Source organism: Onthophagus taurus, chromosome 2, assembly GCF_036711975.1.
Source record: "Onthophagus taurus isolate NC chromosome 2, IU_Otau_3.0, whole genome shotgun sequence".
Taxonomy (NCBI): Eukaryota; Metazoa; Arthropoda; class Insecta; order Coleoptera; family Scarabaeidae; genus Onthophagus; species Onthophagus taurus.
In genome coordinates, this window is record NC_091967.1 from 3295494 (window position 1) to 3318725 (window position 23232).

Sequence of the window (23232 nt, forward strand, 5' to 3'; positions counted from 1 at the left end):
TAGAAATTCCTTATTATTCCAAAACGCACTCTTGTCACACCGCACCGCAATTTTCAACAGACCAAAAAACACAAATCAACCAGTAGCAAACTAGTAATTATAAAACACGTAGTTGTACCAAACGTAAGTAAAATTTCAGCAGAGAATAAAGTAAAGTAAAAAGGAGGGTAACAACAATAAAATAAAAGCAAAAATCAACAGAGAAAAAAACAAAGAAAAAAGTAAAATAAATCCAGAACATGTGGCTGCAACCCCGTTAAAAACAGTAGAATGAACTTATCAGTACCTATACATATTTATAATATTTCAGATTGCAATAATTAAACAATAACATTGCACTAATTAGTTAAGTAGACGTACATAACGGAATGATTCAGTGATCCTTAATGAACAAAACAAATTTAACTGAAACTAAACATGCTTAAAAAAAGAAAATACATATATCAGCGCCTATATAAAGCGCTCTTGCAAGTTATAGATAATATTCTAATAAATTGAAGAAAACTAAAATCATGTGTGACTGCAACCCAATAAACAACTGACACCAGGTAGCGTAAAAACTTAATAATATTAAACATTATAATTAGAATCACTGAACATTGATTTGTACTTCAAATTTCTATCTTCAAGGTTATCATTATTAACGCATCATCTCCAATCCTTTTAAGTTCAATCAAACTCCTACAAGATATGAATTGGGTCATGTGTATATTAAAATGAGTGAAGCTGACCGAATTGGTTACATCATGCTTAGAATTAATATAAAATACATTACACACATAATATAGATGATAATTACAGAGACGATGGAACCAAAACTTTTCTAATTTAATTAAAAAGACCGTTTTATTATCGATAATGTAATATCTTGGCTATAAAATGTTTAATTCTTTTGCGGGTAATAAAATACGTTAATATCTTAACTGTTACAATGAAAATTTATTAAAGTAATCTCATAAACCACAAGCTATTATTGTTGATATCGATAAAATTCATCGATTCCAACAAAGTAGGTCTAACGGAAAACACGATAAATTTATATGCACGTCGTTAACTTTCTATATAACACTACTTACCGTGGCAATTACGACGTCCATGGCCGAGAGCAGTTTATCGCTCTAATCCTTAAATACTGACCAAACGGACAATTTAAATCTATTTTATTTCGCAAGAACGGCCCAAACTCGTTATTTAAGTTCGGAAATTGTTCGTTTATTGATGGTAAGGGAAGGGAAATAAACTGGATTGTGTACTTGCAGCAAGAGGAAAGTGTTTAAACTATACATTGAATGGTCCCGGTCTGTTATTTAGCATAAGAAAGTGTATATACTCAGCGCAACTTGACAAGAGGAGAACGTGTTCGTATTTAACGTTTTGCTGGGTAATTAGACTTGCTACAAGACACTTGTACAAAAGAAGCTTGGATACATTCAAATTCTACTAGGCTTAATTATTTCAATCTTATGTCTGCATTAATTCAATAAATCTTTAAAACAGGTCTCGTGGTTCATTTAACACAAGGATTGCTTCCGGCTCACCAAACGTTGCGTGCAAATATTCACATACCTCTTGGTTAGGATTAGAACGTATACTTCTTTCATATAACCCAACCGATAATTGTTGATATATATTAAAAATGGTTTCAATTATTTTTTAATGAATTCATCGCTAGTTAATGTTCGCTTTTAATCATAAAGTCAGAGCCAATTTAGATCAATTAATCATACAAGGTGGACCATGTCTCCTTCCTTCGTTTATGGCAGGATGAATGTTATAATTTATAATCGACTTGTTGGGATAGTCATGTCTTAATTTTTAAGATGATAAATATTCACAGCAAGCAATATTCGCTGTATTATCATTATAAATAAATTGATGGTAGCAATTGTAGAATCATAAAAGATCCATTATGAGTGTAAATGGAAAGGCAAATAAAGTTAAAAGAAGAGATAATCCTTAGATATCAAACTCGAGTATATTGAAATGGGTAAAAAGGGGCGTTAAACTATTAGCCATCAAGATGATTTAACTTGAAATCTGTTGTACACAGTGAACGTTTCCTAGCTAGAAGATTTATCGTCTTTCAAATCGCTTAAGGCCAATTATTCATTGTACGCCCCAATTACCACTCGCTTAGTGTTCGTAATTGCCGATAGTACTCAATGAATAATACATAAGAGAACTTAGACGAGGGAATTACAATCCTTTAGTTTTAATAAAACTTTGCCCCTTTACTGGTAATGGTCGAGAAGTCTTCGACCACAATGTTCATTCGGTGGCATTCATTCGTCGAGAGGGAACTCGTAAGCTATTATGGCGAACCTCTAAGTGAAAAAGTAAAAGTAAAATCCGCTATGAGTTACACCAGGACCGTAAAAGCAAAATAGAAATGGCCTCTTCGGCATTACAGAGAGAGTGGCGGTGACATTTCGCGTACGCATACAGGAAGAAAACTGCGCGGAAAAAAAATTGATGAAAGTTTCTTTTCGGAGAACGAAGAATTCTCTTCTCAATCGTAACAACACTTGTTGAACAAAACGCCAAACGCCGGTTGTCAAGTTCTCGCAAACCGCTTCGGAGATATCGTTATTAATTATCTCGATGGCCGTGCATTAAGAACGTGCCATGAAAAGAAGGCAATTACTTCTGGCTGGTTGTGTATCGATCGAGACGATCTCCCGACTTGTGTAGCGGCACAAAGAGATCTAGACGTGTGATGTTGCCCAGATACAATACCGTGGAGTACTCACAAAAGGCAAGATTGAGAGATTGTGGATTCAATCGATGCGTGAACATCTGCCGCAATTAAGGCTTGACCTACTAATTATAAATGAGACTCTATTGGCGAGCCAAGAATGAGGATGTTCATTGAATTCTAAGAAGATGGCAAGATTTCCAAGAATGTTCTTATCAACAACCATCTAACTACAACGTTATTTAAATGCTTAATAGTTTAATAAAAATAATATGGTACTTTTAAATCTATTTTTAACCTTTTTTGGTTTATCAAGTAAATATATACAGCTTACGTTAACTCAACGACTAATTCGCGTCACGACTGAATACAAATTTATTTATAATGTTCCATGCTGAGCTACCTAGTGTCAATGTAAAGTATACGATTATCCGTACACGCGAGTAGATTCAAATCGTTCTGTATACACCAAGGTGTTCGACCTGGTAAGTCAAACCGTATTAACGTACCAGATACGATACAGGAAAATTGCCTTAGGTTAAGATTGCATTTGAAACTAGAAATGTACTTAAATTATTACATGATTACATTGACTCACGTTGTCGCTGCAATCGTATGAACTACGGTTTAGATTTGTAATAAGCGCAAAAATTACCGATTTCTACTTTGGATCGCGTGTCAAGCACATGTAATCCTTTCAAATAATGATCGAATGTGACCGGCTACTATGTTTAATGTATTACATCGGTGTGGATTTCTTCCAAGTAGAAAGTTAATACAATAAATATTGTAAAAAGATATATCTAGTGCACATCATTAACCTATTTGCATCATTCAGAAGAAGAAACATTCGGGTTTAGCTGTCTTAACCCTTAATAACCTGAATTATATTTTTTTTAATTTTTTAAATTTTTTTTGTATAATACTATTATTTTATTGTTATATAAGGACATTTTAAATATATATTATCAAAAACTAATAAAAGTTACGAGATAATAATAAGAAGTTACACTGCTATTAGGATGTCAATTATTAATAAGGTTAGAGCTCAGCTTCTCCAATAATTCCAAAATATAAACAAAAATAAAAAATGACAAAACAAAGAAAATTCCATTTCAACCATTTTTTATTGATACACATTTTATTGTGATTTATGAAACTCTTCAAAACAATCTATACAGATACCAATTTTACATTTTTTACACATAGTTCTCATTATGGATTTGCAGTTTCCACCAGCACATCGCCATTTTCTGTTGTCCGGTATTTTTGCTACAAAATGATCTCTCCCATCTGATCTTACTGCTTCGGATACCCTTTGCATGATGGAACTTTTCGAGGAGGAAGGTCTCCCTGCACCTTTTGCTGCTTTTCCATATTGGCCGAGATAAGTCAGTACAATTTCTCTTCGAAATTGAAGTTGTGGAATTTCAGTACTTCCAAATTTTCGTTGCAGCGTCCATGCATTATGTATACAGATATCTATTAGCCACGTTAAAAGGGGCCAATACCATTTTTTATTACGTATGTTTATACGATATTTGGCAACATTTTCGTCCATTCTATCTGTTCCACCCATGTATTTATTATATTCTCCCAATACATAAGGTCGTGACACTTGGACAGTTTTTTTATGTACTCGAGAGTATCGTTTGACAGTGGAAAGTGGCTCAACGCCATGGCAATTCGAAGCAATTGAGACAATAGAATTGTCTATTAAAATAATATATAAATTAATATAGTGTTTGTGAATGTTTTTTTTTACCATATTCACCAAAGGTCGCAATTTCCACATTTTATCGTTTAAATTTGGATTGGAGTTATCACAGCAATGAAAAAATCGTAAAATTTGTTCAAATCGATTTCTTCGCATACTATTTGTTACTAGCTCATTGCCCATGTCGTTAGTTTTATCCCAATAAAATCTCTTTCCTGGCAATTTATTATATCCGCTGAGAATCAATATTGCCACGAAAACTTTAATTTCTTCTGAAGTTATTGCAGGATTTCCATAATTTATAAATTGCGCGTATTCGTTTGAAGAACTCGTTAAAAAATTAATAATTTCTTCATTGAAAAATAATTCGAAAATATCTGAAGAAGATTTGTTTGTAAAATCATGAACCTGGCTTGGAAAATTAGTAGTTTCAAATTCCCCTTCGATCCATGTTCTTTTTTTATTTTCTTCCCAAACAAATTCTTCTTCTATTCGATGTGCTCTTACAACCTCTGCTTCTGATAATAATTGTCTCGCATTCAAATTATCAGCTTCACACTCAACTTCATCTCCAGAATCTTCATCCGTAAGAACAGTTGCCTCAGGTGGAGATATAAACACTGCTCTTATTGGGTTGTCGTCGTTTTCATTTCTTTCCTCAACTTCAAAAATCATATCTAATGCTTCTTTGACAGTAAATCCATCCACAAATCGAATGCCCATGCTTCTAAAATAAAAATGTTTTACAATATAACATTGAACGGGCATCATAAATGATCCAAAATGTAAATAACATGTAACAATCGTGAAAGTATTTTATTCGTTCGTTTTATTCAAAATAGCATTGGGATAACTTAGCGTTGCCGTTTGGCAACATGGAAATTTTGTCATGTTTTCTCAAAAAGTAGTGTGAAGAGAGTAAAACAAATAATGTTAATTTATAGTATGAAGTGTGTAGAATATAATACATAAGAATCAAATATTTATATTATTGCGAAATATAAAAAATAGTTACTTACCTCGCGTAATCATCCATATCGTCGTCAATCATAAAAACCACTATAATGAATTAACTATTATTTCTAACAAAACATACTTAGAACCGCTCTAACTGCTTGTTATGGCGCGACTGAGGTTTCTGCACATGCATAAACGCTTCTCGACACGATTTGCTTGCACAAACAAGTTCAAACTTGCAAATAATAAGTCGGCGCGCTGTGATTCCATATGGCAACACTAGGTTAAAAAGGGTTAAGAGACGCATGGCTAAACCCAAATATTAATGGTCGAGTGAAATTTTAGTTATTATTTAGTGTTTTTATTGAACTAAATCTAGGACTAACACTAGAGTGTTACTAGTTTTAAGTCTAGTGTTAGCTCTAGTCATAATTATTATTAAGTAATGTAGCAAATACCGTGGCCTATATATCAAAATCATTTTATAATTCTAAAAGTTTAAAAATGTGATTTAAAAAATGTGAATACAAGTACAACGCCCTCAAAGTCGTTCTTCAGAAGCAATTAGCGATATCCTGAGTTAACTCAAGTTTTTTAACATTTGCAGGACACATTCCACAGAGCGCAGGAAGTACCGTCCGAGCACAGGTTTCCGGTAAGTGATAAACCAATTACATTTATTTTTTGCCTTCTACTTCGTCTCGTTTAGTCGCCCACGTGCCACGCCGGTTCGCATGGCATGCTGGCGACGACTCGCTATAATTTCTATTCCTTATTAGAAAGCCCACGTGATACGCGACATGCTTCGTTTGAAGGGGGCAGAAAAAGATCGATTGAAACGGATTTACGCACATAAATTGTTCCCGGCAATCATTTATAAGCCCACAAGAAGTGCAATTTCTTAGCCTGTAAGGCGAAACTAAATCAATCTACATAAGACTATACTATGTAATCAAACTAGGAACTTTGAAATTGAACTAATATCTGAATTTAATTCAATCCTGTTCTTATAAACTATTACACTGTTAATCATTACTTTGCTAGATTTGATTCTTTCTTATTTTATTTAGAGTCATTAAACTTTAAATTAAGATGTCACAGCTGTATAAAAGCTTTTAAATGTTTAGCAGTGCTGTAATACCAGGGACCTTTCAAAAGTCAACTTCTACAAATGGTACTGGTAAGCCAGCACGTACTCGCCGGATCGTATATGGACGGCTGAAAAGAAAGAAGTGGGTAATTTGCAAAAGTGCTACTTCACCCGAGTTGGGCAGCTGTCAATTACCGATCGGGTAGAAAATGAGAATGCCGCTTATACCATATACTGAAAGTTAGCGCGCGCGCCGCCAACGACGAACCCACTTACGCGATTTATTAACGAATAAATTTACCGTCGTCTTAAATTTCGGCTTTTGTCCGAATCTGCCATGAGTTATGCGAGGCCCAAATACCCATCGATACGGTTTCTATATCTCTTTACTGTTCTGCGGCTTTTGAGTAATCGGTTTACGTATTTAGGCTACGGGAACAAGCTGTGGTCTGCCCACGTTCCTTTGTACTCTTTACTCATAAAACGACGATTTATATTGGTTTTTTGTACAATTGCAATTGTCTTAAGCTGGTTTGGATATCTGGGTTAAGCTCGGTTTCACTTAAATTTCTTACTTTGTTCTAATTTCTTGATCACAACTGTATTTTACAATAAATGAAGCAATGACGCGCCTAGAGAGATTAATAATTACTTAGTAATGGGTTCTCGCAGATGTCTTTCTTAATAAAATTGAAACAGAAAAGATTATCAATGAAAACAACCCCTACAATAAACACATTCTTTTATGGACCAGGTATGTGGATGATATTTTGGTTGTCATTGATGATGAAACAAAAATAAGTGATCTACACAACTATATAAATACTCTGCACAATAAATTACAATTTACGGTTGAAATTGAAAATGAAAACAAGATAAACTTTATGGACCTCACGCTTTCCAGAAATAATAACACAATAGAATTCTCCATTTATCGCAAACCTACACAAACCGACTGTATCATACCCTACGAATCTCATCATCACGAAAACCAGAAATATGCTTCTTTCAGAGCATATATTTGGCGAGCCTTAAATGCCCACCTTACCCAACAAGAATTTGGAAAAGAAATTAATATTATACAACAAATAGCCCAAAACAATAATTATCCACAATATACCATACACAAACTGATTGATAAAATACAACAAAAGACCACTTTACTCAATATAACTTCTATGAGGAACGATAACAATACAAATAATAATATTATTTATCGTGCCATCACCTACCCAGGAAAAATTTCCCATAAAATTCAAAAAATGTATAGACAATATAACATCTGTTTATCCTTCAGATCTAGCAACACCACCCAGAATAAAATAGTTAATAACACAGACAAAACAGACTTTTTACAAAAAAGTGGTATATACCAACTAGAATGTGACACTTGTGGAGCCATATACATACGAGAGACTGGTAGAAGCCTTATCCAGAGAATCAAAGAACACAAAACTAGAGAAAGCTCAAATTTTGGAAGACATCTTATGTTTAATAATCACAACTTTGATGAAAGGAAAAATAGCAAAATAATACATCAAATGAACAAGAGCCTTCACATGGAACTACTAGAACTCTACGAAATTAATAAGTTTAAACATGACAAGGCAAACATTGAAATACTAAATGAACAGATTTTACCACAAAAAACACCACTATATTGCTGTTTAAAAAACCCATTCCCAAAATAATGCACTTTTCTCATCAAAAGAGAGAATCGAGTTTGGTGGCGACTCGATTACTGCATTGATGAGAACCCATGCCCCAAATCCCCTTAATCTTGAATTTTCCTTCGAATGTACCTCCCATGTTAATTTAGTTTCATTTTGAAGATTTATGCATTTTATAGTTTATATAAAGAAAAGATAGAATTATTTATTCCAGTTTTGTGATGTTTGGATTTGTTGTGGATGTACAAATTTTTGTCGTTTTAACTTTGAATATTGATTGCGAAAACAATAGTATAATTTGATTTGTTTTTATCTCAAATTTTATAAATTAAATACAGATTCCTATTTTTTTCAATTGTTCATAACCTAGAAATAACTCATTTGCCCAACTTGTCACACATATAAGAATTGGCGAGTTTATTTATTAATATTAGTTTTTGTGATAGATAATTGTAGTTTAGTTTAGTTTTATTCACTTCCCAACGTTTATAGAAACTAGTTAACGTAAGTGTTTTTTACAATTAATGGTCCCTCTTTTGTTAACCTATAAAAAAATATAATTATGAATAATTTTTATACTTACCTTTGTAGAGGTCTCTGAAGACGGTAATGTAACCGAAACTAGTAAGACAAATATATAAATAATCACCATAGTATATAATTTTAATTAATATTTACCTTAATTCTACAACGGTGATATGGATAAACAAATACATAGAAATTACTTAGTAAACAAACAGGATTATTTAAAAATTATTTATTATTTAACTTTTTACATAGTAGTTCCATTAATTATAAGCGGAGATTATGCGTCACGGCTCAATTGGACAATTTAACCATTAGGAGGTGTGTGGGGTAACCTTGGTCATAGAGTTGGTAATTGCCAAGTTACCATCCCAAATAAACTTCCGCCGTATAAATTAAAAATTCACAAACACGTATGGCATTTAACCCGTCATAACTAATATGTTCTTAAACGGAATAATCACGAACAAAACCAATTAGCACGTCTTTGAGTTGATTGAAAGATCTTTAGAAAGATTTCTTCGTTGTTAATGGTCGATGACTTGGCAAAAACTTTTGGTAAACGTTTTTAAGATAGCTAAGTATAATAACGTTAGATTTAACTAAAAGTGCAGCGAGACATAACCATAGATTTCACGGTTACACCGTGTCGTGGGAAAATTTTGGTTTCTATTCGAAACCAAGTTGACTGTTAAAAGAGACTTTAAAATCTTGGTCACGGTTGAGGATATAATTGCGAATAAACGGTTGCGGAAATTAAGCGTTATTATTCAGGTTTAATCACACATAAGTGGGTAACCGAGTAAAAATAACCGGCGCATAACGAGCGCATACTTTCAAAAAACGCGGACCTGGATATAATAATAATTAGTCCATAAACATATTAATGAATTAATTTTGAACCAACGATTTTGTGTATGATATATTTAACAGAGACTATCAAAATATTTGAATCGAAAGTTTGGAATGAATGAATTACTAATGACGCAGCGGCTACTTTCATGGCGTAGCTAATATGGACGTAAAATTTTTACTTTCTATGATATTCAATTTCACTTTTCTGTGGTACGGTTTTTGCGTCTGAAATGGCGAATGGCATTTTAATTCAATAATAAAAAGTTGATGCAATTATCCATATATGGCAAGGTGTGTGGCTTTAATGGTACTTGTGCCTAAGGCACCACTCGAAATCTTTTTACTATTATTACTTTTTTATAATCTTAAAGAATATTTGAAGAGAAATTAAAAGAATCAACATAAACACAGAATTAAAATGACTTATTACTTGAAATTTTGTTGAATCAACTCACTCAATTTAATGAAATCATGAAATTACGTTCTCAAAGAAAATGAGAATGTCTAATTACAATATTTGCTTTCGGATGTATTTTCTGTTTAGGACGTTTCGCGACAAATTAGTGTTTTGCAAGGCTTTCATTTAAACGTTGCTTTCTGAGTAAACAGTGTAGTGTAATAAACGTGTTTGCATTTCTCTTGAGAGGTGAAGGCAGTGTTGATTGAAGAATAAACTTGTAAGAAAAAAATAAACGAATCTTAATGGATCTTGTAAATAAATCAAATTAAGGAAATTCGCAGCAAGGAAACTTACTTTGCTGAATAATTACTATTTGCGTTTATTATATGAACCTGGAAGAGATTTTTGTTAGAGATTCTATGGAACACGAATGTTAAAAGAGGAAGAATCACGCCTTACCATTCCAACACTTTCAATTGTTTTTACTTAAACGGGAATAGAATTTCTCTCACTGTTAACGACTCACGTTTGTCATTAGTGGTAGGAACCTGGCACGGTTTACGATCGTTCGTGCCGCCGGTACGTTCACAATTGATTAGTAATGACCGGTCCAAAGAGGAATACAATACATCTTGAAAGTATCAAATTATGTGAGAGCAGATATTGTGAAACAGAAGATTCGCAGATAATTTAACAATTTAAAATGGTAATAAGGTAATCTTACGCCGGGTGTTTTAACTTAAACTTTCTACCGATGTTGACGGTGACACCGTTGGCAGAAACGGAATACCGGTAGATACAAAGTCGAAACCATTTAAATTTCAACGCTTTTATATCGGCCGTAAATCTTGTCGGCAACGGTGATAAATAAAAACGCTATCTCCAGTTGCCCGGGCTTCATTTCACTTTCGGGCATTCGATTAAAATAAAACCCCATTAATTGGAAAATACTTTACGCGAAAATTGATCCAAATTGCATCGGTTTTCTAAAGTGGCACGTTTTAACCTCGCATTTTCATTGTCTGTGGATACGTTGCCGCTGGTGCTCACTCTTGGCCGACCAAGGACCAAGGCATAACGGTCAGAAAAAAAAAGAGACGGTTAAAGTCTTATAATACGACCCGAACAAATACGACTTTTTGTTGCGAGCAACGCTTTACTCGTTCTTTAGTAGCGAGGGGAGGGTCGTCTACGTATTTATCCGATGTGTCAGACTGTATCGGGTTGCCCTCTATAGCATACTCTGTCCCATTACCGGCTTGGAGGACGTCAGAAAGAGAGAAAAACACGCCATCAACGAACGGGTAACGTACGTGTATAGTACCTACGTTAGTGCTTTAAGTGTCGTAGTAGTTTCTTATTAATCGCGTTTTATTCAGAATCAGTACCAAGCCGGACTTTAGTGTGTAAAAAGTTATGAGGAAAAAATGATAAAAAAAAGGTGAAATAGCAGAAAAAGTATGTTGTATATGCAGGTTGGTTGTTGTTTTGTAAACTCTTTAAGAAATCAGGCATGTTTATAGACGCTTTTAAGCAATACGTAATAGTATCTTGTTTATATTATCTACTTCCAAATCAACCTGACTTCAATTACGAAAATATTTCCAACAATATCAAAAAATGTAAATGCAATAAAACATGTGTGTATTTATAGATGGATTCTTTTAATTTTAGCTCTACCGGTTTCGATCAATACATTTAATCATCTTCAGGAGCAACCTAATGTAATATAAATAAAAATCATTTACTAAAATTAACAACATTCACAAATTTCCGTTACTATCGTTACATTATGAACAAAATAAAATGAAACTCACGTCATAGAAAAATTTATATATATTATGTATATAGAAGGTCATTTCCCCACTATTTTTTGGTACAAACGCTCCCAAGGGGATTGTGAGGGAACTAATTAGGTTAAAGCGCGAAATTTAAATATAGGTATTTCTATACCGGTTTATACCATTACTTTATTTTGAAGAGGTCAAGTGCATTTTCCAAATAAATAGGAAAAAATATGAATTTAAAGTTTTTCCAAGATAATATTCATAATTTTTAACGTATATTGCTCTTATTGGCAAAAAGCGCCAATTTATCTATTGGATAAACTTATCAAGAGGTGGTAAAAGTGGCCCTAACTTATTTAAATACTTAACTAAAGGATATAAAACACTAAGCCAAAAGAACGTAAGGAAGAAAATTTGCTTATACAACAGGGTTATCACCAATTATCACACTAAACGACAAAACAAAAATGTGACAAGCGCTTTGTTTGTGTAGATAATGCAGATTGCTGCAAATTCAGTTTACAACGTCATCCAGTGTATTGTGAGGGTACTAAATCTCGGTCTAAATCATAGAAAAATAATATAAATATATATATATAGAAGCATTACTCCCCACTATTTTTTCGGTCAAATTGATTTCAACGCCTCTAGTGGTCTGTGGTACCTACTACTTTTAATAAAGCGCGAAATTTAAAAGTATTTTTATTCAGTTAATGGTTATTAATTATTGATTTCAACTTCCACCAGTCAACATGAAAATGATAACAGTAAAGGTATCATTTTCATGTTGACTGGTGAAAATTTGAATTTTGTTTTCACTTCGTTTTGTCTGCAACAAAACGCATGCACTTTCGACTCTTCAGAGTACCACGAGAAAAAATGAAAGGAATTTTGGCGTAATGTCATCAATGAAATGTAATGTCAGAATGACATGGTTTTAAAGTTCCCGCTTGACTTTCAAAATGGCGGCAAACCGCGGTACTTTGTAAATCTAGGGACTTTAAGCAATTTGTGCTTACAGTGCCATCTAGCCGTCCGTGGTACCCATTAAATATCTGTCTTTTTTTATACGTATTGAGTTAACACACCGTGGTCTAAATTTTTATAGTAGTAAGATTGTACAGCATGACTCACGTCAGTAAATATATTTTCAAAAGACATATTTGTTAGTTAATTAGGCTGTTATCCTCTTACTATTGATATTTTAACTCTTCTTTTCCTTGTTACCCAGTTATTCAGAAATATCCAATAAGCCTACCATGCAACAATATGCGCCATGCGTTTCTTTACTTTTGTTTTTGAGGTTATGTATTTGTAATGAAGTTAGTTGCTTTTATACATTTAAATTTAAATTAATTTGTGAACAAAACCATTTAATTAATATTATCGTCATTGTTTAAAAAATTATCCAATTAGTATCATGTTCAGTCACATTGTTGTGTAATAAGGTTTGTCAAAGGTATAATATGTGGAAAATGGAAAATGGATCCTTTACGAAAGGTGTAGATTTTAGGGTGACGAAGGGATTTTTGGTTGCCATGGGACCCAAAGTGTTGCGATGTTCCTATTACAACCTTATAGGACATCCTCGTTCACTTGGGGTTTTTTTTAAAGGGGTGGGACTGTTAAGTTTTTGTATGGTACTAATTAAATTTCCCTGGTGTTTGTTGCATGTTATTCAAGGGCTAGTTCTGTATGGGTATTTTAATTATGTTATTTTATCTTGTTTGTATGACCGTAATAATATCGTGTGATAGAATGGTGTTTTTTCAAACTATGGAACAGGAAGACGGAATATGGAATAGTATAGGATAGGTGTGGATTGTAGTGTTATTGGAAGGAAATGTTGGTTGCCAGGGGACCCAGAGTGTTGCGATATTCATATTGCAACCGTAATATGATATCCTCATGCATCTGGGGGTTTATGGTGGTCCCCTGGTTATAGTGGTCTGTTTATGGCCATTATCTGCTCATTCAGGCAAATCTTATCTGGGTTGTTAAACTTAAATTTGTTAATCTCATAATTCTCCAAACTTTCCATCAGATGACTCTTGTTTTTATGGTGTAAAATTGTTGCGTTATTTTCCTCGTCAAATTCGTGATCTTTATTGAAAATTAAATGTCTGCCAAAGGTAGATTTGTTTTTGTTCTTGTGTTCCTTGATCCTCGTTTTTAATGCTCTTCCGGTTTCACCTATGTAAGTTGCATGTCAATTTATACACTCCATTATTATCAAGTTTGTTGATTCTGTCTTTGTTGTTTAGTAGTATTTGGTTTATTGTATTGTTACTTTTAGATGTTATACAAACATTATATTTTTTTAAAATCTTCTCTATTTTATTGTTTATACTTCCTTGATATGTGATTGTTCTGTAAACCCTTCCTGTGTCCTCTTCTCTTGTATGTAGTGTCGTTAAATTGTTACGTGCTATTTTAGTTTTTTTTTCCTTTCTATCACCTTCTCTATAATTTCTGGTTGATATCCGTTGTTCTTGCCAATTAGTTTTATTATTAGTTTATTACCTAAAATCTACACCTTTCCTAAAGGATCCATTTTCCACATATTATACCTTTGACAAACCTTATTACACCACAAACATTTAAGACACAACAATGTGACTGAACATGATACTAATTGGATAATTTTTTAAACAATGGCGATAATATTAATTAAATGGTTTCATTTTATTTTGTTCATAATGTAACGATAGTAACGGAAATTTGTGAATGTTGTTAATTTTAGTAAATGATTTTTATTTATATTACATTAGGTTGCTCCTGAAGATGATTAAATGTATTGATCGAAACCGGTAGAGCTAAAATTAAAAGAATCCATCTATAAATACACACATGTTTTATTGCATTTACATTAAATTTGAGATGGAAAGAAATAACCAAGTAAATATTAATATCAAAAAAGCCTCTATTTTGCGTAAACTCTGTATCTATTTAGATATCACGCTCTGTTTTACCTTACACTTCATGGTTAATTAGCATAAATAGCGCCGACAGAAAGTCTATACGATGCATATTCACGCGTTTTAATTCCAGCACTTCTCGAGATGTCGTACTATATTATGTCTATGATCTTATCGGTTAAAATTAATTGCTTTTATGATTCAAATAATCATCGGAAATCTGCAAACTTCTCATGGTCACGTGATGAAAATGAAAATTAATTGGTTATTGTCCAAACAAACCTTTGTTTGGTCAAGTTAAAGTCTTCGCCGTCTCAAACGAGATAATGTAAACCGTTCGGGGACAGTGAAGTATATCCATACGCGAAAAAAGGACCCCTTCGACATCAATCTCCATGTTCCACGTCGTCGTCGTATCGCGTTTCTTCTCCCGTAGAAAAGAGCGGTTGAACGCCGGCACAATTATCTGGTTTTAATTCAGCGTCCTTCGCCGACTCGGGCTGTTAGCCTTCACCCTGTCTCTTCGGCAAACGGTTTTAATAATAGCTCCTCGCCACATCGCGGCAACTGTTCTTGGTCTCCGTATATGCCCTCGTACAGGTGGCCTGTTATGTACCTCGCGGACCAACTTAGCACGGTAACGACCGCAGGTCCAACTAAAGGGGGAACCTCGCTATGGAAACTGGCGGAATACCTTTGACTGAACTCAATAGGAGGGCTGTAGGTGGATACAAGAAAACGTACACTAATGGATAAACCTTCGATTGTTGGAATAAAAAAAGAAATCTTTTGTTTGCGTAGAACCTCATTATACAAGTAACTAGACTTTATTATTCTTTAAAAAAATCTTTATTTATGACTTTGAAGATAATTGATAGCATCTAACCCGATCAGATAAGATCTATTATTAAAATTATCATGATGTAATTATTCACATGTAGGTTGAATAGATTTTACCTTCAAAAGAGGTAAGATGCAGTCAAATAGAAAATCGCAATAGCGACGACAAGTATTCTTACATTTTGTATTCAATTTGCAGTATCAATCTGCTACATGTTCTACTGACCTATTCAGTTGAACGTGTAGCAGCAAGCACAATTAATACAGCATTCAGACTAGTACATTGGGCGTATCTCAATCTCTCCGAGTGTCTTGTGCCGGTCTCTTTTGTTGTGTCTCTCCTAGGTTGTACTCTCGGTGCTAATATTATGCGTCTCGCTAAAGGTTAATTCTCTTATCTTAATGACATTTAAAGTCAAGAGCAAATATATTATAGACAACAATGGCCAAGGTTTTTGCGGATACCTCTCATTGTATGGATATTGGCGGAATTTTAAATCGCGGCTTTAAAACCGTCTTGTCACCGTCTGTAACCGTCATCCATCTCTTTTTTCCGCTTTGCATAATAGAATTTTTTACACAAAATTACCTCAACAGTGTATTTATTAATTCGATACGGCTACGACACTTTCTCCGTTTAGATTAAATATCCGGATTATTTTTCTTTACAATATTAATCGATTCCCTTTTTTACAAACAACTGTTTACTTAACGGATTACGGCCGTGTTAAATAGTAATTTACTTTTCGCGCAGTTTTTTTTTGTGTACGTGTTGAGAATTTAACGGGATAGTTACGTTGCTCGCAAACTGTTAATGCGTCACTCTACACGGTCCTGTTAACAGTGAAATTCGGTTAATGTGATTGTAATTCGCGGACTACTGACTTTATAAACAATACTTTTAACAAGTAACTTGTAATTGCCAAAAAAGTGAACTGGAAGGGCAAATGGTGCTTTCGAAATTTATTATATGGCGGCTTTCGCACATTAAATTTTATTAATTATTGCAATGTTAAAAAGGTGTTGTTCGTTCTTCGTCATACAACAAATTACCTCACCATAAGAATACTATATAAATGGTAGGAAAACATATAGCGACCACGGCTAAAATTTGAGAGAGACGATGTAGAATGTAGTAGATTAAGGCCCACTTTTACCATCCTCCTGATAAACTATCTAGAGGATAGTTGCCATGGTTACGGCGGTTTTAAGCGCTCTCATTGGCTAAGAATTGGATTTATCTATCGGATAAATTTATCAGGAGGTGGTAAAAGTGGGCCTAAGGCCTACTTTTACCACCTCTTGATAAATTTAACCGATAGATAAATTGACGCTCTTAGCCAATGAGAGCGCTTAAAACCGCTGTAACCATGGTAATTATCTATCGGTTAAATTTATCAAGAGGTGGTAAAAGTGGGCCTAAGGCGTTTAGGTTGATGTTAGTGTAGCACATAGGGTAAGGCACTTATTAATTAGTTCCGGATCATTACATACCTGAGATATTTCCGATTGTAGTCCCTTAGTTGTTAAGTTTTTGTAGCTAACAATCGTTTTGAACAAGTGGTAAAGTGGTGCCTACCAAGAACGATTTCTAATTTAGACATTATGTACGCCACTAGACTTAACACATAATAAACCTTCCAATCGGCATCACAGTCATTAAGCGGCTTTTAAATTAAACAATGTCCACTTTCTTTTTAATACAAAAGGACGCCAAGTAAGTTGGCACCACTAAAATTATGGTTAATATTTTAAGAAAAATTTTTTTCTACGTTAATTTATTTGGGTTTACAGAAAACATTTTTCAACGTAAATTACACTAAATACATCAGTGGCTACTCAATTATCGATCGCATAATGTAAAAATAAATTGACTCTTCTCATTTGCGCCACTCCTCTTTAAGTATAATAAATTGTTACACCACTAGAGAAATATTTACTCTTACGTTTATTTATATTCGACATTCCGGGCTATGACGGCATCGGATTACAATGAAAACAAATTTGATTTTAGCGATTTGCGCACGTTGTTAATTCCAAGGATATAGATCTTTTCATTAATTTTTTTTTGTAGAGGTAAAAATCAAGTAAATATACTTCCTGGAAAGAAGCAAGTCTTTATATTTCTGTGTCAGGATTTTAATTTATAACAAATGTGAACAAGGCAAAAATCGTGACTGCTTCATGTACCCTAATTGACAGTTGTATGGTAATGGACATAAACATACCGAGTACATTCATTTTTAATTCACGATGTTTTTGTGTACCGAATACTCGCGTAATGAGCTTGGCATTTTTTCCCTTTATTCTTGAATCCACTTACCTACATACATAATCGCCAAAAAAAAGCCAATTATAGAATGGTAAAAAGTTTATAACTTAATGATCTTTTATACAATCTTATTTATTATCGTTTTATAAAGAAATCACTTAGCTGGGTGATGGCTCCAGCGTCTGCAAATTGAGACAGTCGGGTGTCGAAAGGTCACTGTGTGAAGGTCAACTGCGTGGCGGGCTCACAATTTCTCACACTTAAACGTCCATTTCGTCCCGTCAGAGATGCTCTTGCCACAAATGATGGTGATCAATCCAGCATCAACGCGCACACCGGCCGTCCTCCATTGTACACCAGACATAAAGAAATACCAGTGATGTGAGGAAATTTGGGACAAAGAACTTATTAACCTGCGAATATTTAACCTTGTTCGAAAAGTCAATTATACATTTATTAAATTTGCAAATCCACTACTAACGTCACAACATATCTAAATTAGCTTGTTTCTTGTAGACTTCGTATAATCATTATGTATGCATGAGTTGGTGCCAGGATTCATAGAAGGAGGTATTACAAACGATGTATCATAAGTAAAAACAGAAATATCTACATTAATGGACAACTCTTATAAGTACTTCCGGCAGATTTAAAGTCCTTTCTTTTTTGTACCAACCGCTATAAGAAATTAATTAATTCCGAAATATTATTACTATTAACTCATTTACATTATAAGCACAGATACAAGACAACGTATCCACACGCTTTGAATAAGGAGCTTTCAAAATAGATATATTTGCACAATTATTACTACTTATTATAAAGACATAATTTTCATTAACTAATCGTTAGAAAACATCGCTTTGCATCTTGCAAAACATCTAAAACACAATCTGAAAAGGCCCACGTTCCTGACCTTTCCCCACAACGTCATGTGGTTTCCGTTCTTTAACAAACTCTTGTCGAAAGCTTAAAGATATCGTTTACATGCTAATTGTTAAGTAACGGCATTTGTTTTATATGTACGTTGACATCAAAATCGTTTGGTACACAGATTTTACATGTTCAAAATGTCTTTTATAATGGGCTTTCTCCAAACACATGCTAACCACAACGACGTACCTACAATTGTAAGCCATTTAGAAAGAACACCACAGGGTAATTGAAACCTTGACAGATTTATTCGCTCTTTATATAGACGTTACAACAACAGGGGTAATTTGAAAAAAATATCTTCAACAATCACGTTTATTTATCTCGACGTGAGCTCTTTCCCCATTCCGGTGTGGTGGTATTGATTGCTGATGCAATAAAGCGTGAATCACACTTCTACAGGGAATTGCACGCCGGAATTCTATAAGTTACCGTTGAAACGTGGGAGAAATAAGCAAATTCAAATGCCACTAGGATTGTAGATTTACTATTGTCACGTTCTATTGTTTGTGCTTATAAAATACTACATCATGTCAATAGTTTTAATCGGAAATTTTCATGCACAAAATTTGCTTTGATATTGTTATGTTGTGACCATCACCTTTTCTTTTACAAAAAAAGTTTCCAAGCAACTCAACTAAAATCAGTTAAGACTTAATATACGCTTATATTCTACGCTACATATAAAAATATCGATTAGCCGTATACTATACAGAGAGCGTTGTATCTCCCTCTCGGCAAAAATTACTTCATCGTCCTTCGAGAGTCGCTTTGTGCGTTTCTTCCCCCAGTTTTATTCGGCCTCCGCCTGAGTTTTGCAACATCTCTTCTCTCTCGGCGCGGCATTCAAAAACTTACAACAGAACTACGAGTGCATCTTGTGTGCGCGTAATTGCCCGGGTGTTCCTTAAGGACTTTTATGCTAGATTCGAAGTGAAACTGGCTCTCAAGGACTGCATTCCATTCTATGTAAGTTGCTTTTTACGGCATCACATTCCTGCTTGGACTAAGCCACTATTGATAGAGTATATCACAAAAATGATAACTTTAGAATCCATAAACGTTTTCGTTCGGGTAATGTTGCGAAATAACCATGACGAATTGCCGTCGTATAAAATGTTCTGGATGTTGTTGTTAGCGAATCTCTGTTTATGTTTCTGTGACTCAACGACTCTGCTCGGATGATTAACTTAAGCAACGGCCGTATTATTTACAATAAACAATGTTGGCCCAATTTCATATTAGAAACACGATTTGTTAGTGTGTCACTAGTCACGATTATTCTTGGATCTTTGTATTTTAAAATATTTGCCTTTTCATTTCTGGTTGTAAAAAAACCCAAGTTTTATTATCTACTATAAGAAATAAATTAAAAAAATAAAAAATTGCGGTTTGCGGTTTAATATTTTGTTGTTGTGGTTTATTATTGACTTTAAATTAATGATAATACTACTGTTGATTTCTATTAGAAATCTAAAATTTTATATACAGGTGTCTCAGCGAGACCGGTCATTAGACGTTTCTGGGGTTCTGGCCAAACAAAAAATTTGAGAATGCAGACTTAAGTATTATCAATTACATTCTCTTCATCTAAAATATTTTCAGATTTCTAGCACTTCCGGTTATACCGGAAGTCGCCACCTACTTTATTTTTTTAAATGGAACACCCTGTATATTTTTACATATTTGGATTTGTCTGTTTTGCAGGTTTATAAATAACTTTACTTTTTGCAATTTGAACCAGCAATTCTCGAGTTATTCGAATTTTTCTAGAAAAAAATGTTCCAGCGGACATTTGTTCAAAAAATCATAGAACACTCAATTTTTGAGATATCAATTTAGGATTCAGAACATGTTTAAACAACATGATGGAGTATATTTTGGTGCCGAGAACGGCTGTCTAGATCGTTTGGTCACTTTACTATGATACGTTAACTTTTCGAAATTTAGAAGCACCATAACTTCATTTTTTTAAATGGCACCCCCTATATTTTATTACTTAGTCGTCTTCGGCGTCTCATTTTACACCTTTTATATTCGACATGTCCTATGCCTAACATTAATAGTTTGAGAAATAATTAGGGTTTTTTGAAAAATGCTCACATATCACATGAATATTAACCTAGTGTGCCATGGAAAACAAATGTTTAATGACTTATTGATAAACGTCAAAGTCTAATTTAGGTTGTTTGATGCTTGTGAGTCTAAAACCAGTTAAAATGGATATTATTAACGTAAATAATGTTTATACAAATGAAGAAATCCATAATTTATTTTTTGTGCACGAAAAGTGCGACAAAGTTCTTAGTAGAACTTGAAGAATGTTTAATGAAAATTATCCACATTTATCTCCGATGACAAAAGGTAAATTTAGAGGAATAGAAGCAAATTTTTTGCATTTTGGACGAATTAATCACGTGTTAAACTGAGCAAAAAATGTAGTAGATAATGCAACGGAATAGGTGAATACCTTGGCTTATTTCGAGCCCAGTCCCAACACCTCAATTCGAGCTGCCAAAGAAGATCTGGGAATCATACTACGAACTTTGTCGCGCATTTCATGCAAAAAAAATTAAATTAAGAATTTCTTGATTTGTGTAAATATTACTTTCGTTATTGTTAGCGATTTTAACTCGTTTCAGTACTAATATTAAGGGACATAACGGAGAATTATTAGCTCACATGCATCAAGTGACGTAAACAAGTGAGTCTTTGACAAGAACTCATTGAGAAGGCTTGTTTTTCATGGCACACTAGGCTAAATATCCATATGATATGTGTGCATTTTTCAAAAAACCCTAATTATCTCCCAAACTATTAATATTAGGTATGAGCCATATGCGATATAAAAGATGTAGAATGAGACACCGAAGACGACTAAGAAATAAAATATGGGGGTGCCATTTAAAAAAATGAAGTTATGGTACTTCCAAATTTTGAAAAGTTAACGTGCCATAGTAAAGTGATCAAACGTTCTAGACCGCAGTTCTCGGCACCAAAACATACTCCATCATGTTGCTTAAGCATGTTCTCAATCCTAAATTGATATCCCAAAAATGGAGTGTTTTCTGATTTTTTGAACAAATGTCTGCTGGAGCAGATTTTTCTAGAAAAATTCGAATAACTCGAGAACAACCGTATCAAATTGCAAAAAGTAAAGTTATTTATAAACCTTGAAAATAGACAAATCCAAATATGTAAAAATATACAGGGTGTTCCATTTAAAAAAACAAAGTTGGTGGCGACTTCCGGTATAACCGGAAGTGCAAGAAATCTGAAAATATTTTAGACGAAGAGATCGTAATTGATAATACTTAAGTCTGAATTCTCAAATTTTTATTTTCGCCAGAACCCCAGAAACGTCTAATGACCGGTCTCGCTGAGACACCCTGTATAACTATTCCAAAATATGGAGCTCACACCGTACACGCGAATAAATACAATTACAAATTATCTCTCATCCTTTACAAATTGATTCAACACAAACTCAACGTACTTTACTATATTACACCACTTTCGATAACCACTTCCACCAATAAACTTACGGCGGAACTAAGTTATTTATTACACGACATGGCGACTACGGAATTATGGCCAAATTTACGGCACTCAATATCGCGCCAATTAATTAGCCTTCCAGGCAGTTATCGACCGATTAAAGACATGATTGACACACGTACTCCTAGCTCTCGTTTCGTGTGGCTCTCAGTAGCTAGTTTCAGTCAGTCTACGGTGTCGCGTGGAATGTTTTACCAGATGTCCCAGCAATCCAATAAATAACCCACTAGTTGCGTGCTTATAGTTTATTTCGAATTGGAGTATATACATCAGTTTTCTCGACATGGAAAATCGTTTTACCTTCAATGTCAAGGTGTGGTCTATTTTAAGTGGGGCAAAGCTTTCTATCTTAAACAAGCAATTACCCCATATTTTATGCAATAGGATAAAATTATATTTTTTTAAATTAATATTTTTCTTTTCGCCCTCATTTACTTAACGTTTGTGGTCCATTATAAGATGTCTGTTTAAATCTCACGCTTCGGTTAATGCTTAACAAAGCTCCAGGCCCGGACGCATGTTTCCTGTTTAAGGTACTTATCATCAGCGCTGCAATTAACATTTTTTTTTATTACCAGACTGTTTAGACCATGTTACACGACACGAAATTAAACAAATTTAATACAATTTTTCCGGATTTGATATTTATTTACATCCTATTTTATGGGTTGCATTGAAAAGTTTTCACAAATGTCCTGGTTTCAAAAACACGTTCAATTAGGATGTCATTATTGGAAATCGAGATTCCTACAAGATTTATTTTGTATTATTGGGCAGAATGTTGTCAGTGTGGTGCTCGCACGAAATCTTACGGAAGTGAAAGAATAATGAGATTAATCGTTGTGACCACAATCGTGTGGAAGAAGAAAAAGTGGGTCGATGTAATTTTCAATGATTTCTTTATTTTTTATCAATGTGTAATTTAAAAAACCAACACATTAATTACAAAAAAAAATAGCTTTCACTTAATTACTTGTAATAGTAACATCGCATCATTTAGAACAAATAACATTGC

The 23232-nt window shown here is 33.8% G+C and overlaps 1 protein-coding gene across 14 annotated transcripts in view; it reads left to right on the top strand.

Moving 5' to 3' along the window:
• Positions 1 to 23232, top strand: part of LOC111415120 (Rho GTPase activating protein at 19D) — a 177934-nt gene that overhangs the window by 90126 nt on the left and 64576 nt on the right. For all 14 annotated transcript variants that reach the window (XM_023046639.2, XM_023046629.2, XM_071193893.1 and 11 more), the window contains one exon: positions 5977 to 6024. In XM_023046639.2, coding sequence (XP_022902407.1) covers positions 5977 to 6024 — 48 coding nt within the window. The remainder of the gene's footprint in view (positions 1 to 5976; positions 6025 to 23232) is intronic.